Source organism: Varroa destructor, unplaced genomic scaffold, assembly GCF_002443255.2.
Source record: "Varroa destructor unplaced genomic scaffold, Vdes_3.0 BEIS01000001.1, whole genome shotgun sequence".
In the NCBI taxonomy this organism is placed as follows: domain Eukaryota; kingdom Metazoa; phylum Arthropoda; class Arachnida; order Mesostigmata; family Varroidae; genus Varroa; species Varroa destructor.
Genome location: NW_019211454.1, coordinates 29,831,284 through 29,848,026, shown reverse-complemented (window position 1 = coordinate 29,848,026; position 16,743 = coordinate 29,831,284). Strand labels below are relative to the sequence as shown.

Here is a 16,743-nt window from a genome sequence, read left to right as displayed (position 1 = left end):
ATTTAATGTTGGCTTCAACCTGGCTATATTTATTTCCCATTTTATTGGCGAGTTTAATTTAGCCAAAATAGGCTACAGTAGAAGGCTATGTTTTGGATATTATTAATAATAATAATAATTGTGGGAAAATCGGTAGATACTTTCAGCTAACTTTTAGCATCACTGTTGAACAGCCTTAATTGCTTTTTCAATAAAAAAAATACTAAAATAAGAATAATGAAACGATCTTTACACCGAATAAAGAAAACAATAAAGATAAGACGATTGAGACATTACATGTGATCTTTACTTTGTTTATTATACATTTCCCTGACATTACAAAACGATATACTGTAAATGTAAGTTGATCATCATACCGTTCTCACTTTTTTGCAGAAGCTTTTCTGGAGCAATAAATCATTTCTTAAGTTCCCTTACGACAAAAACAATTTGAACTTCATATGAATTAAGCATAGATTAAATTATCTTTTAACATCGAAATAAAAAAATCTCATCTGTATATTCGAGATAATAAAATATATATCATATCAGTTACAATTTACGGAATTGTTTGTGAAGTAAATATCAGAAACCGATAAAGTGCAACGTTTTCCTGTCATTTATTCCGGCTAATCTGCCACTTTGTCAAGGGACAAGTTTTTTTAAAACACCATGAGGTGTTTGAGTTGAAAATACTTTTGTTTCACCTCCTTGTTTTTTCCCACTACTCGCTTATACAGAACCTTATTTCCCAATGGTACTATTCAGTGCTGAATTCAGGCCATTACCTATGAGCAATATGTTTACACTGTAAGACGACAGACGACTTTCTGAAGCGACATTCTCCATTAATTAATAATTAGTTGTTTACAGCGTATGTCAGCTACCGGCAGGATTCATAGTTTTCCCTTCTCAAAACCTTTAGCAGTTATAACTTAAATATTGAAAACAAAAGTAAGACGAAATAATATACACCTATCTTCATTTCCCGTTGAATTATTTGCCAATATATGTCCGCATTGTGGTCAGATAAGTTTTTACATTTCGCTAACTAATTCTATATTCAGATTGCGAGTTCGTGTTCTCAGCATAAGATATAATTAATCCAACTAAATCTTTGTTGGCCTTGTTATCTCAAGAAATTAAAGATAATCACTTCATCGTTCTTCTCCACTCACTTTAGCCATTAGCATGCCACTGCGGCATTCAAAAATAGTAAACAGGCATATAAATCGGCCTCTATTAGCCTTCCAAAAGCATCCCGACCAGATTTGCTCCGTGAACCTAGTCGTTTACTTGTTTCGGTGGTGCTAGGACGTATCAAATACGAAAACTGAGAGCATTTTTACAGATTCATACACGATGAAAAAAATTCTTAATATACGACAAAACCTATATTATTAGCTGCGGCAGGCATTGTGAAACATGTAAGTAAGCTTGTCTGCTACTTCTGGAGTGCAGACCGACAGCTGGTATATTTGCAAAATACTGACGTTTTCTCTACTACAGGAGAATCCTCAATGTTTTTTTGGATTGTTCCCTCTTTGCGCTACATCGAATTCTGTATCACTACCTGTCACCCTCGGCATTTTTAGTGGCTAGGCTCGTTTTTATGTTTTTTGTGTACATACGAAACATAGTTTATAAGCAGGCCTATGAGAACCTTGGCTACTCGATTCTAGTTCATTTAGCATGCACATCGTTGATTAATCAGCAGCTTAAAAAATGAATTTTCATGCACGAGTATTGATTAATGTTTCCTCTATTCCGTCTGCATTCCTTCCACATCTTCAGCTTGTTCTCCGTCACTGCCTTCCAGTAAATCTTCTTCAGCGCCTCGCTCGGGCGGCTTTTCATAGGCTGTCCCAAGGGGATTGATAACGACTCCGTTGACAACGCACGCATCCCTCTCAATCGCTTCATTTTTCTTGCCATGGCCAAGCAACGGTGCAAAATTCCCATTGAGAAGATGTCGCACAAGATTTTGTGCAGTCATGCATACAATGTCCTGTTCTTCTACAGTCATAGCAGTATGCACACGAATAACATTAGCCTCACATGGGTCCTGAATACCACAGGAGCCTGGTGTAAAAAGTCCGCAGGCAAGAAGTTGAAGAGCCCGCTTAAAACCATCGGCCAGTTGAAGAGGTTGGCCATCGGGCGTATTCATCATCGAGTAGTGGCCTACAGAGCGAAGCATCATGGAACCAAAAAGGGAATGATACAGAAACCTAGTTAAAAAGTTCAAACATACAAATAGAAAAAACTATGATTCCTAAGATCAACTATCTAAAATAATTTAGAAAAGAAGTCATAAACGACGATATAAAGACGATGCCGCTGGTGCAGGGAAGATTTGATTATAAAAAACTGCGTTGTTCGTGAAATAATTTTTTCCCCGTCCCAGGAAATAAGCTTACATTGTGCGAACGCATCGCCATTAAAAGAGATTTCGCCCATTTAGTGTTGTACTAATTACTATCAGAAATATATTACCGATATCAGAAAAATTAGTCGAATACACTTACAAAGTAGATCGACCATCCAGGGATTCAGCGGGAGGAGCCCTTCAAACCTATTGCGCAAGTCTCTTATTAGTCGAATCAAGGTTTTTACGCCCGGTTGATTCTGGCCATTGTCCTCGAACCACCGTGAATGACGTAATGCAGCCAAATTATTCACGACCAGTCGTTGAGGAACTAAAACACGTCAAAAGAAAAACTAAGCTTAAAAAATGGACAAAAGCTCACTGCACTACGCATCGCTGAACACCCACGTGACGCACTAATAATTTTAATACTAATAATAATTATTTATTCATTCATCTAAACCTTTTATTAGTATCAATTCGAAAAAAAATATTTTATCGCACCTATTGTTGGATCCTTAAAAAAAAACGCATCTTACGATGTAAATCCGCTTCCAACTTTCGGATGTTTGGAGGAAGCGTCGTAATTAGACATCTGCATGCTGAGGTGTTGTTTTGGGAGTTTATAGTGAATCCGCACGGATCTTTAGTTAAAACGACCTTCAAGTTGGCGTCTGTCGCTCGAAGATCCTCGAGGACCTAATACAGCAAAGAAAGGCTAGTTTAACGCGATGGAAGTAGATCACTGCCGAAATTCGTCTTTGAGAATATGCTACTGTACTACTTCATCGATAACCCCTTCCAGCACCTCCTTTATTCCATATTTCTAACACTGATTTCTTTTACTGCTCCACTGGAATTTGTCAGATTCGGATTGCTTGCTCTTACCTTTTGACCGAGTCTCATCACAGCTTCCTCAGTGGGCAACGTTTTTAACAGGATGACAAAATCCGCAACATTGTGTCCAGCAATCATAGTACCCTTTCTGTATGATCCCACTTGTCGTACCTCTTCGATTGCACAAGCATCGAATCCTCGCGGGTCCACTGTGATTTGATCAAGAACCTGTGATCAAAAAGAAAATGTACCAGTAAAAAACGATCTATGTTTGCTAGTCTGCGGCTACTACGTATACTCGCAAAAAGGTATCAGCTAATTCTAGCACTCCGTTTAAGGCTAAACGAAAAAATGCACCACAAAACGTCATTTAAACCTGATATCTTTAGAGATTGAATTTAGTAACTTGCTGACAAACAGCGTCAGACTGAATTTTCTCGCTAGCGTTGCCATTGGTGGAGCCTTTGCCCGCGGCGCCATGATAACCAATTCAGATCTATAACGTTACATTGTTGGAACGTCTTATGTTTTCTCTATCTTCTATATTCCCATATCTAACAGATACTTACAGTTTGTAGTTTTGTTACAAGATTAAGTAACGTTTGATGTTCTGTGTCCGTAGGGGTAAGCTCTTGATTTTTCTTGATCAGTGCTGCAGACAATTCGGAATCATCCCACGGTGCAGAAACATTTTGCAGAACTGGACCTGTCTGCAAATAATAAGTGAGACGGGAATACTATGATACCAAAAAACTAATACCAGGTACGTGTTTGACGTTTGCGGTGATTTCTTTCGATTCTCTTTACAGAATAATAGTAATAATAATAATGATAAACTTTATGTGTTTCTAACGGTGAAATGAAAGTGGTTTCGTACCAGATACAGATCAAAAGGAATGTGTGGAATGAATTGCTTCTTGAAGAAAGGTCGAGGACCACCCATCATCCGACCACGCATCGCTCCCCTCATCGTCGCGCGTCTGCAACTGGCTTCACGTAGCAGGCAAGCGCACTAATACGATTTAATTTACAAAAATATATTATTATTCATAACATTAATCTTTTGAATCTACTCAAGCTGCTCCCTCTTTGATACATTTCTTTAATTTTTTTTCTCGTTATTAACGAGAACATTTCTAAGTTTAGAACTAACATAATCTAATAACATATTCCAACCGTACGTATTAGGTTGCGCGTACTTCCTAATAATATGCACAATTAATTGTAATCACATTACAACCAGTAAGCTTATATAGAGTACCACCGTAATGAAAGAAAAGTATTTCAGAGCCCGCAGAAGCCATGTTTCGAATCGAAAGTATTTCCACTTAACACTACTGTAATATACCACTGACAGTGATTTAGTACATTTAACTGACTTGATCTAAATGCGCATCGTACTCATACGTTAGAGGAATATCTATTTGCACTCTTATTTCAGTGATCTCTTCATTCGTCTAACTTACAAGGCATATGTATGCATATGAAATTTCTTCCTCTATCACAATAATGGTAATAGCATCCACAATTATTGATTGTTATCATAATGTTGCTAACATTTGTAAATGCTATATGAAATCTCACACAACCTGTAAAAGTAGCAGAATTCGTTTTAGAAAATTTGTTCGCGCATTTTGTTGGAAAAAATAAATCATCCACGTTCTATCGTATGACTACCGGCTGGAAATTTTATTTCGTTCTCCAAAAATACCGGCAAGGGAGGGAATAATAATTCTAAGCATCGGCTAGTCAGAAAGCTTATTGGAAGCGCCTGACATTTAAGTTCGTGTGGATTACTGAAGAATTTCTCTATCGTAGACAAATATCTAGGCTTTCAACGGAACGGCAGTGGCCTAACTTTGTTTACCTAGTCCAAGCAAACTCACCAAAAATTCCTAGAACCTCGATATCTGAGCGTTTGTAAATCGAACGACAATTCCGCCAGACACTGCACAGACAAACGCCAAACCAAGTACGACCGACAGCCAAACAACACAAACTAGTCAATCAAACACTAGCAGACGACACCAGCTTGGACCAGTCTTCTGAGCAGTGTGTTCCCACGTTGATACAATGTGTTTGCTTACCCAGCTTGGGGCCACGTGATAATCGAGATTCGAGACGGGGCGTAGACACACTCTGTTTCGTACTGGGAGCTAGCCATCTGAAGCAATGCTTAGCGACAGCAGCCGACATGACACCTAAAACATAAATTGAGGTCCAGTGCTGTGTCTGCTCGTGCGTTCTCAGTTCACTTCCTCTCACCAGCGGAGCCGTTGGCTACAGGGAAGCAGCTGACAAACAATGCGTTCATCTGCTCCAGACCTGTTTCTACAAGACATCGCCGATAGAATGTGTCAGACAAAGCCGTCTACTTCTCTTTCACTTGTTCTACTTTTTGGAGACAGCACTGCACAGCGGCAATAACAGCTGCGGGCGACGATGGTAATGATGAAATGAAATGAATAACATTTTCGTTATGTCCGACTGCTCCTTAAGCCTGCTAATGTTTCTTTCGTCAACTCTTGATCAACTTATGGGCCTAATTTCAGGATCAGCAAACAATCAAAAGGGCATAAGTAAACAGAGCTCGCAACGTGCAGGCCATTTGTCTCTTGTCAGTCTCTTGTGTTTTGAAAAATTGCCTTTCCTGCCGAAAAAGCCGCTCGTATGTATTACTTTAAACTCCTTTAAACTATCGCCGTGTTAATTCCACGATGCCTCGATAATGAGATGTTTGAAACTCTGCATCAAAAACTGTACATGATCGAACCAACGGTTGCATTTACAGGAACGTTAGCCACATCTTACAAACAATGAACACTTCCGTCATGGCCCCCTTTTGACGGAGATGGTCGATCACCCAACGCTGCTGCCGCCGCGGCCGCCGCTTTCTGGGACTTTATCGGCCCTTTCTCTTCATGCATTTTTGTTGCTTATCACCCAACAACCAAAGGACCAAGAAGCAGCACCGGCAACGATAACTCTATATCGACAACCATCATCCCGTCAGTTCTACTATTTTCATCCATCCATCCAGTTATGCAGACGAATTGGTAGTATAAGCAGTCGTCGTAGTGAAACAGTTGTAGTAGTCGCAGCAGCTGCTTCTTGTTGTGAATTTCGACTATTCCCTACTGGGCAACCGCGATCCGTAGCACTTACTGGAAGTGGTAACCCAGTGTGCAACAATTGTGACAAGTGTATTTTAGCCGAGGTCGCGTCCAACCTGATTAGCTCGACTTACCAAGAAACCAGCGTAAGCGTTCACAGCAGATATTACCGGCGATTGTACAATTTCTTTCGGCGGAATTTTAGTGTTTGTGTCTGTGTCCCTGAAATGGTTTGTTAGTGTGCAAGTTTAGCTTTTTTCGTCTCCTGTGAGATTAAACGAACGTAGGCAGGAATTAACCGCCATCGTGTTAAAAAAAATATGATGATGATTTCTCAGCGCTGTATATCTGAAGCCTGTTGGCATGAATTATTGCGACTTCTTCTATGGCTTTTTACACACATTCGCACACATAGACTCACACACGCTTGTACACAGACATACACATGCACAAATACACACAGCCACATACGTATACAGAAACATATAGACAACATACATGGCACAGGCACACACTGCCACACGCACACTCTCTGCTATGCCAAGAGAATTCAGCAACGAAAGGTTTAAGTATTTGTCCATCTGCGACCTATTGCAGAATAGTCTATATGGGTTTAGTGATAATAAAGGCAACGGTAGAAACCTAGCCCACACAACCCGTATGGTACATAGAACACATCAATAGATTTTTGTCTACGTGAAGACAGTGGTCCACGAGAATGATGTCGTTGTGCCATCTGGAAAAAAGGCAGTAGTGAAATGTTTATTATAACAGCATTGTTTTGACTTTATTGATGTGTTTACGCGCATATCGCTTCTAATTAGACTGTATACGAGAGCGTGGCATGGAGTGATTTCTACCTTCAACTTGGCAAATGGAGCAACTCAAAATATTGCTACCTAGAAAAACTGTGCGGCAGCTTATAATCAGTATTTCACGTTTAGAATGATATAGGCTTCATGGTAAATCTGAAGGTCATATAACTTATACCATGTTAGAGAAAAAGCATTGCGGTTTGTGTGCCTATTCGAGCGTGCTCTATTGACCTCTATTTACCGCTCAAAAATATATATCGCCTTGGTAGAATTGTTTGAGATGTGTAACCTTACTGTATTATGCCGTAATTTGACATCTATTGATATAGCTGGCAGTATAACGAAATTATTGGCGCGCGAAGCATTTGCGTAGTGTCTTTGACGCCTACATGAGTGTTAGTAGTTTTTTTCCTTATGTGTTTGTTTCTGACCTACTGTACATTTATATCTCATTGTGACGTGTATTTTTCATAATCGACTCGTTGATTTCTTGCTAAATCGAATGTTTTTGTCATATAATCGCTATGATTGCTACTGTGCTTTGATGATTTTTCCTGGCAGATGGACCCCGTCGATACAAACGGTGTACTAGATAGTGACGGTGAACCAATGGACGATCGGAGCAATCTGAGTTCGCGCTGCGCTACAACGCAAAACTCGGCAAGTACTCATTGAACATTTATTTTATTTTATTTACTCATTTAATGACACGCACACGCACACTATTTGCCATGCACATACAAGCAGGCGAATAGTGTGCTACAGATGAATTGTTTATTCTTTGCCTTCCGTAGAACGTTGGCAGTATCAGTGCGAACGAATCGAAGTGTACAGCTAAAGCGTTACTAGGCGAGGTTGTTACAACTGACTTTTTGCAGAATGCATTCGTATCTAGTCACCATCATGTATTTACTATTAGCGACTGTAAGTGATTGTGCTATCGACGATTGCGTGCGCCAGGTAGTGAACCTTTGTGTCTGTCAACCTGGTCGTGGTGTGCTGCGATTGTGTTTGATCTCGTACTTTCCGTATGTCTCCGTCATTTGTGCGTGTAATTGTATCTTTGACGCGCCACGCAACGGTTGGCAACTGCAACTGCGCAGCTTCCTGTGGTCAGCCTTCACCTTCTTTACCTGAGAGAGTAGCTCGCTCAGCTGTGTGACACTAGCTAGCCCTTTCACCGCTATTTAGATGGATTTGCAACACTGAATCGCTGCCGTCGCAGCTATAATATTCCTCTTATTAATGGCAGTATCAAGCTTATGATAGAATTAATCAGAATATGTTGAGTTTCCGTAAACGGCGCGCGGGCGAAGGGGTGAACGGATAAACAGGGATCCCGCTTCAGTTGGTGGAGCTGGTGACAGTGTGCTGAATGAAACGTGCAACAGCAACTGTCCGTCCTTTAAGCCACGTTTACCATCGTCCGTCACTGATCACAGGAAACTCAATCTCACTTTCCACCCGCTGCTAACCTTGCCAAAAAAGGTAAAGAGGCAAGAAGACACTCAGTCGCTGCCCGTCGCTCGTTCGCGGAAAGGGCGATAATGTTGTGATGCCGTTCCTGGCGCATTTTCTACAGCTGACGGAAAGAGCCACTAGTAGCGACTGCTACAACGTTTGAGTGGCGGCGACTACGAAAGCTAGTGGGGGCAAAGGGAATGCGAAGGAGAAACAATTCGCAGAAGATAGAATATATTTTTCGGAAAGTCAAGTTAGTGTGATCCAAATGACTAGATAATATCATTTTGACCACATATCCGGTTCAATTTTGTTAGAAACAAGTGAGAATGGCAAAGTTTGCTTTTCAATTTAAGACGACTCCATAAGAAGGCAGGTACAGGTTAAGCATAGTATAGGAGGGAGGAGAGCGTCAGTGATTGTGAAGCGGGAAGCAAATCGTTCTTAAGTATTTAGTCTATCATATCATGTTAAAACTAATTTAGAGTAAGATATGTCTTATGTGTCTACTACCGAGTAGAACCTGAGCATAGTTTGTGCTACTGCTTAGACATAATTTTCCATAGTAGAAAAGTATGGTTCTGCTTAGAATGTATTTACGATATTGGACTACATAAAGCATCGACCTCTATAGAATCTTGTATCAAAAACACTTAACGATTTTCTATTGAAATATTTGCGTGATATAAAGAGTCGAATCAGCAATGCGAATTGTCTAGCACGAATGCTCTTTTATTTATCTTACGGCATTGTATGAGTAAATGCATAAGTGATACTTTCAAAAATTCTTGAGAGATAATATTCGTTATAGAAAATGTTATTGACGTGCAGGAAACATTAGCAATTTTTCATTTAGTCAGGTGAAATGTATGTGCTGGAGTTTTAGCGCTGGTGCGTTAATATTTCATTAAAGCATTTAAAAAAAATGGTATCCGACATAATCGCGCGAGCTGGACATGGTAAGGGTGCAAAAAGAAATGACGTTTATTTAGCAAATTTTAATAGAACTCAAGTTTTATGTTGTTCGTGTATGGTACCGTGAAGGCAGTGAAGGGTTGTAAGCAAAAGCAAAGCGTTTGCTGTACTTTTGCCAAATCGAACGATAGCACTGCTAAAAACCTAGGGCGATAGGCGCCCATTAACAAGCATTATCCGTCTATAATAGATCCTAACTACCTAACACTGTTGCTAATAAAATTGGTAAAACTGAATAAATTCTCGTCGTAGCGCAGTAGTGTGAATACTATACTATTAAATGCACAATATCATGCTGCCTACGAATATGTAACTGACAGGAAGACATTTATTTCGTTAATATGAACATTACAATTGCGATCAATTACAGGTTGAACCGAAATTACTGTGTGAGCGATGTGGACGTCAAGGGAAGGCTGTGTCGTTCTACGGCAAAAAAAAGCAGTATTGTTCATTTTCATGTTCAAGACCATCGGTTGTAGCCAAAAAGATCCAGCAAAAAAAGAATGTTCGTTTGCCAGGTAAATAGTTGTTTATTCATAATGATACTCGCTTTCGATCTTTTGTCTTTGCATATCCTTACGCATATTCGCATTATTAGACGCTTAGCGGTTACGGCCCAAACATGTTCCTCCATTCAGTTTTCTTTTTTCAATTTTATTAACATATCAACTTATCGCAGTGATTGCCTCGTGGGTAGGATGTTTGCCCGCTAAACTTAAAAGACATCTGGGAATCTGGGTTCGAATTCGAGCGTGGACACATTGTGTCGTGCTGAGAGCCCATCGTCGGACGAAAGGCTTAATGGCTGTGCTGGACGTGAAAATCTAAATATTTTTAGCACACTAATTTGTTCATACCCAAGTAGAGTCCCACTGATGTTATACTCGATATTAACTTTACTGTAAATATTACGATCATGGTTTGAGATTTTTTCACAATCATTAGAACGTAACAAAATGGCTGGCCAACTCGGAACGTCTCACAACTTATGGATCTGGAGTTTTTTTACCACTACAAAAGCCGTGAGTACGCACGCTTGGCATTATGGGCTCGCAAAACCAAAAAAAAGGGTCGTATAGTTAGAAGAAGTCTGGTATTATTACCTAGTTTTATTTCGCTTGTTTAAATCTTCATGCTCGCAAAATACGGAGCTCTCTCTTACAATGTATCTCTACAATAAGGTTATTGTAAGAGATCATAGAAGAGAGAAGATAAGAGAGAGCTCCGTATTTTGCGAGCATGAAGATTTAAACAAGCGAAATAAAACTAGGTAATAATACCAGACTTCTTGGCTTCTCTGCTGTAACTAAGATCGCCATCAGAAGATACTGTGAAACAATCAAAACCTAGAAACGAAAAGCCAAGTGCCCCTGTCTGTGTACTTTTGACGGCAATCAAAACTGATAACTGACATGGTTATAGGGAAGGAGAGAAGGTATTCAGCGGAAGAAGGCGTATCGATGCGAAATCATTTCAAACTACCCGCTTACACCTGTGTACTTAACATACGCAAAACCCCAATTAGAGGAATCCGTGATTCGAAAACCGATTTTTCTTAAAGAAATGAATGAGAACTGTATAATTATGTAGAGTTGTAGCAAACGTATGGAAAAGAGAACCATTTAATTGACAAAGTGTTTATTTGCTTTATTACGAGTATAAAGTGAATATGCGTTACGAGTTCAAATAAAAAGTGAAAGATGAAGCTAGAAGGTACATTACCATTTCAAGATTCTTACCCTAGCTAGGTGCTCCATCAGGAAATGTTTGCGAAAAGATTTTGCTTGAGATACGCGGATTTAGTGTTTATCAGTCTTTTTATTTGAAATGTCAGCTAGAAGGTTCATGAAGTTTCTGCATTTAATTGAAATTTAAATTCAGGGCCAATGAAAATTAATTGTTCTTTGCAAAGAATAGTCTCGTTTGCTGACATAGTTCCTAGACATAGACCTAGACCTTAAGCTAGGTAAATGAGTACCGTATTTATAGAATACAAGGCTTTTCGAGCACTAAAATTAAACCTTCATAGATGTAGTTCATTGATGTTAACTTAGTGAGAGGCCGTGTTTTGTTACTTTTTAGGCGAAAATACACCGTGTGTTTCTGAAGCTTTTGTGTCAAACCACTGCATTCAAAATTTTCACAGATATGATCTGGATGGGCAGTTTTCAATAACTGCAAGTTTAGTTCACTGTAATTTTTTTTGTTGTATTTTGTTTTTTGATATTTTTATTTTTTGTAAAAACGAATGAGCCGGAATTTCGAACATACAGTTTATTTGAACAAGTCGCTAGGTTTTAAACGACATAGACTTGTGGAAATAATTGTCTATGATGGTTGCGATATTATAAGTTCATATAAGCGTTCAAAATATCCAACGAAAATCCGCGAGAAATTAATGCTATTTGAATAGACCTGGGCAAACAACATCACGATCGTTTAGGTTTAACATCAATTTTCTGCAGCTAGACCGGAACTATAATTTTCGTATTACAAATAAAATTTATGCGTCCCATAATAGCACTTTTTCATTCCAAGTTATCTACCGTCGACGAATGCGCATTTGTTCGAACGTAATCGCGATCTAATAGACCTGCATTTTTGTTGCAGGAAGTTTTGACTGGCGCACGATGCTGGACAAACCCCAGTTTAAAGCTGGGCCAGTGTCGTCGTTTAAGTTTGCTCCTCTTTCAGAATGGTGGGCTCGTAATGTAACTGTTGATATGAAGGTTGAAGTACAGAATCACGATGCATCTGACATCATACAGCGGGTAGTCTACTGGGTTGCTTCGATCCTCGAAGTAAAAGGATATTTTGTTAAGCTGCGATACGTCGGATTTGGTATGGTATTTTTCCATTTAGATTTAACAGCCTTCTGAATAATTTATTTTTCTATACATATACTCAAGTAGTATAATTTTATATACCTATACCCAAGTAGTATAATTTTATTGTCGCACCTAGTTCCAACGCTATAAAGAATATACAGAAGTCTAGGTTTCTTTCTTAAGTGTCTTTATGATACGAAAATTTTAACAGCCATCATGCCATATCATGTCATCATAGCATATCATGCCATAGATTCCTAATTCTCACGAGTAGGTCAATAGAATTAATTAATTTTAGAAAGAAGACTTGTTAGCGTTGTGTAGTAATTTAATATTGTTCCCTTTATGTCAATTATGCCTATATAGTACCTGCGTTGACAGAGATATAATCACCTTCGTTGTTTTCTTCCACCCGTCTCTTTGCTGAAACAGAGAACGATGCCTCAATGGATTTCTGGGCAAACCTCTGTTACGTACAAGAGGAGGACACGCATTTGGTCGATCATTCTGTCCACCACGTTGGATGGTGCGCTGTACACGAACGACCTCTAGTACCACCGAAGACAATTGAGAATAATACTAATAACTGGCGTGATTATATGGTTCGTCGCCTCACTGGTAGCAAAACTCTACCTCACAATTTCCATAAGGTGGTACGAGAGAAATTAAAAAGTCGATTTGAGATCGGTTAGTACAACCTGTTTCTTATTAATTATAGTGTGCACAACTCGTGTAAACTAAATGGTAGAGATTCTTCTGCTCTTTCAATTAACTATAACACGCCTTTTCGTCGGCGATGATGACGCGTGTTGTGTAAATAATTTATACCTTTAACTTGCTTATTATATTGTTATATATGGCACTTAGTATCGAAAGTGCAATACGTTTCAGCATTAGACTTTGGTTTATTCATGAGTTAAAATAGTAACAGCTCAGTTTGCAGACATTTTTTAAGTTATTAATCTTAGCTCTTTTTTAGTAGATGTAATTCTATTCCGTCAGATCTTTGAATGTGTTAAGATGAAAAAATACTGATACCGATTTGTGGATAGCGCATAGTCCGTAGGTTAATTAAGTACTGGATGTTGTTCTAATAGGAATGCGGGTTGAAGCTGTCGATAAGACCCGCTTGAGTTCACTACGGGTGGCAGTGGTGCAGAAAATTGTGGGCCGCCGTTTGTTTGTGAAATACGAGCGTATGGAGGACGACGAGGGTTTCTGGTTCCACGAAAAGTCACCAATGATACACCCTGTTGGGTGGGCGAGAATGACTGGCCATGAGCTGTTGTCCACTGAAGAGTATGCCAAGAACAGTTTAAGCAAGGCCCTTAATAATAAGTTTGGACCGAAAGACGCATCATGGACCCTGTTGCCACCAATTGTAGTTCATGAAGAGGTAGGGACACCAGGATTTGTTTGGCACGTCTGTACCGAGATAGTTTCTAATAGTTTTCTATTATGCGTGCAGGAGTAGGTCTTATTGGACTTATCCGGGTGTCCCCAACAAATTTATGAAACAGCATAGAGGCCACATAAGCAGTTATTTACCTTAATAATACCTTATCCTTCTTGATTCCTTTTTCCTTCGTTCGTAATTTTTATGATCATTATCTGGTAATAATCTTCCCCAAGCTAAGATTTAATTAGCGGGCAGCATGTTTGTTGGTGAATATGGTTACTATGGAAACGCACTCGGAGATGTGCATGAGCCACCCAGATTCCATAGGTATCCGGTGTTGCCTTTTTAGCCGATTACCTGAATTCTTTTGGGTGCCAATAATATTGCACTGCTTGTTTATTTGCTTTACAGAATAGCGCTGTTGAATAAAAAAACTAGAACACAGCTCTTCTTATGGATTTTTTTCGGCGTATTTCAAACTGAATTCACATGGTTCCCTTTTGATTTTGTTTGATTGAAGGTTGCAGCCGAGTTTGAAACCACAAGATTCGAAGTAGGCATGAAACTCGAAGTTATCGATCCTCTCAACCTATCGATGATTTGCGTGGGTACAGTATTTAAGGTGCTAAGAAGTCACTTTCTTATGATTGCGGTTGACGGAGCTACATCGCCAAACGGCTCCGACTTAATGTGCTATCACGCAACTTCACCATACATCTTTCCAGCAGGCTTCTGTAAAGCTGCTGGTGTAGCGCTGCAACCCCCCCACGGATACAAAAAGAAATTTGAGTAAGTGCATTTCAGCGTGTAGTTGCATACCAAACGGTATTCATTAGACAGAGAAAACAGGTCGAAGCTCATAATATTTTATGGTTCCATGCATTACACATATGGATGAATTCCTTTTACAACCTTAAAATCTTAAAAAAAAACCTGAAAACCTGAGAGTAAATTATCATTATTATTGTTTTATAGTTGGGACGAGTACCTTCGCGAGACAGAAAGTCGAGCAGCGCCAATGAATCTTTTCAAGCGAGTTCTTCCCGCTCACGAATTCCAGCCCGGTCAATGGGTTGAAGCTGTCGACCTAATGGACCCGAAATTAGTTTGTGTCGCTCAAGTGACACGAGTGGTTGATAGGCTTCTACGTATTCATTTCGAAGGTTGGGATGAATCCTATGATCAATGGGTAGACTGCGAGTCGCCAGACATCTTCCCAATCGGGTAAGCTGCGAAGAGCAGCAGACTTAACAATTACAGAACACAAACGACCATTTACTTTTAGACGAAACCCATAATTTAATAGAAGGATGTGTAATTTTTCATCTATAGAATAAGCAATATGGGAACCTCGATTTTTCTAACGGTACAGCCCTGTTGTTAACTCAACGCATTGTCTTGATCACTTCAGGAATAACACACTTCTAGTATTAAAACGTACCAGCTGTATACGATGGCGCACATAAATTGAAAATTTTGCTTTGGCTTTGTCTCTAAAAGTGTATCTCAACAAAAACAGACAATTCAACGAAATTAATTAATGCGACAAGCGATATTGGTAAATGTAGACCTGCTAAGCCTCACGCAAATACGCTGTACGCAAAAAAATTCAACGTAGTCAAAATTTGGGCTAATAGCAAGCCAAACGTTCTAAAAAAGCAAGGGCTTAAAACAACCGATAGGTTTAAGATAAAAAAAAACTAACCACTGGAGGTTATCTAGACGACCCAATTGCAACTTGTTTTCTGCTCTCTAAAGCGGCCCAAAAATTTTGTACCAAAAACCTGAATGTAATAAAGAATAGCTTTTTGAGAAATTTTGATGAACTTTCTAGCCCTTTAAGTCGAAACTTTATTGAAGATTTTTCGGTTTAACATCCCACCAAAGTTTTATTCTGTGTGAACGTACAGCTCTGTGCAATATAGATCTATAACCCATCGTATTACGTTCTTTGTCTCAGGTGGTGTGACATGGTCGAGTACTTGTTGACACCGCCAAATACAGGAAACGGTTTAGAAACGCCTGTGCATCTGCAAACACCAGGTGGGGCTGCTGCACGAAAGAAAAGAGAATCTGGAAATGCGACCGGCGGTGGACGAGCTAAAAAGAGTAAGTGATATTTTATGCACAAAGTCCAGTCTTGCTAGTATCATATTGGAGACAACATAGCCCTTCAAGGACCTATTTCAGTATAAATTAAAGATAAGCAATGTAATCTTTAGGAAATGTCAACACTATTTTAACAGAAATATCTTGACAAAGCAATCTGTACATACTATTCAGGAAATTTAAATGCCTGTGTTTATTTCGATCTGCATGAGTTTTACCTAAGCTTATTTTTTCAGCCTACTGAAGCTGAAATTTGAAAAAAAAGAGCGCAATTCTAGTCTGAATCGGCGTTTCTATTTCTCTCTCTATATTTTGGTAGAAAAAAGGATGGGCTTTAAAGGCGAATCACGCACGTCAGGTGGAAAGTCCTTTCCTCATGCTCGTTCTGCAAATTCCGGAACTGTCGAAATTAAAAATGAGCCAACCACCGCTGACGACGAACCGGAAGACGCAATGGCTTTAGAAATTGCGGTTCCAATGGAAAACGAAATCGTTCCAACCGTAAACGCTAACGTAGTCGAAGATGCTTCTTCAACACAAGAGAACGAGCCATCTGTAACAGTTATAAAAGAGGCGCTTTCACCCCTCAAATCCTGGAGTTGCGAGCGCGTAGCCGACCATCTCAAAACCCAATGCCCCAATACGGCGCAGGCTGTGACAGCCAATGTAAGAGACTTTTGTATAAAAGATTCAACTTTGTGACCTTGATAATGTAAGGCGTATTTATTAGTAATCAGTGTTTATCATTTAACTCTTTATTGTCTTTGAATCATGTAATTGTATTTATTTTCTCACCGTAGACATTATATATAACTAGTAGAGCGATGGAAAACTTAGCTCTAATGTTCAACGGCTA

The 16,743-nt window shown here is 39.3% G+C and overlaps 2 protein-coding genes across 9 annotated transcripts in view; one reads left to right on the top strand and one right to left on the bottom strand.

The window, feature by feature from the left end:
- Positions 1 to 256: 256 nt before the first annotated feature.
- LOC111254294 (interleukin enhancer-binding factor 2 homolog) lies at positions 257 to 5,458 on the bottom strand. Of its 6 annotated transcripts, none has more exons than XM_022814993.2 (7): positions 5,071 to 5,458; positions 4,062 to 4,196; positions 3,754 to 3,894; positions 3,236 to 3,412; positions 2,887 to 3,046; positions 2,508 to 2,678; positions 257 to 2,163 (listed from the first exon to the last, which is right to left on the bottom strand). In XM_022814993.2, the coding sequence occupies exons 2-7, from the start codon at positions 4,152 to 4,154 to the stop codon at positions 1,742 to 1,744; spliced, it is 1,164 nt and encodes a 387-aa protein (XP_022670728.1). In that variant the 5' UTR covers positions 4,155 to 4,196; positions 5,071 to 5,458; the 3' UTR covers positions 257 to 1,741. The 6 variants fall into 6 exon arrangements, with proteins under 6 accessions (XP_022670728.1, XP_022670735.1, XP_022670741.1 ...); XM_022815000.2 differs by having other exon boundaries at positions 4,062 to 4,174; XM_022815006.2 differs by having other exon boundaries at positions 4,062 to 4,170.
- Positions 5,459 to 5,610: 152 nt separating this feature from the next.
- The window catches only part of LOC111254257 (MBT domain-containing protein 1-like), a 15,777-nt gene continuing 4,644 nt past the window's right edge, over positions 5,611 to 16,743 (top strand). The window contains exons 1-10 of one of the 3 annotated variants that reach the window (XM_086978379.1): positions 5,611 to 5,629; positions 7,674 to 7,772; positions 9,919 to 10,069; positions 12,162 to 12,392; positions 12,812 to 13,066; positions 13,477 to 13,775; positions 14,299 to 14,567; positions 14,754 to 15,002; positions 15,739 to 15,887; positions 16,207 to 16,553. In XM_086978379.1, the coding sequence (XP_086834505.1) occupies positions 5,627 to 5,629; positions 7,674 to 7,772; positions 9,919 to 10,069; positions 12,162 to 12,392; positions 12,812 to 13,066; positions 13,477 to 13,775; positions 14,299 to 14,567; positions 14,754 to 15,002; positions 15,739 to 15,887; positions 16,207 to 16,553 (2,052 nt within the window). In that variant the 5' untranslated portion in view covers positions 5,611 to 5,626. Of the gene's footprint in view, positions 5,630 to 6,020; positions 6,444 to 7,673; positions 7,773 to 9,918; positions 10,070 to 10,374; positions 10,574 to 12,161; positions 12,393 to 12,811; positions 13,067 to 13,476; positions 13,776 to 14,298; positions 14,568 to 14,753; positions 15,003 to 15,738; positions 15,888 to 16,206; positions 16,554 to 16,743 lie in introns of those variants that run through there. The other 2 variants (XM_022814911.2, XM_022814916.2) reach the window with 2 other exon arrangements.

Coding starts and splice junctions, on each gene's coding strand:
- LOC111254294 (XM_086978382.1), bottom strand. CDS start 4,839: ATGATTTATTTTTTCCAACAAAATGCGCGAACAAATTTTCTAAAACGA. Junction 3,413..3,753: donor TTGTAACAAAACTACAAACT/GTAAGTATCTGT, acceptor TTTTGATCACAG/GTTCTTGATCAAATCACAGT. Junction 3,047..3,235: donor TGATGAGACTCGGTCAAAAG/GTAAGAGCAAGC, acceptor TTGCTGTATTAG/GTCCTCGAGGATCTTCGAGC.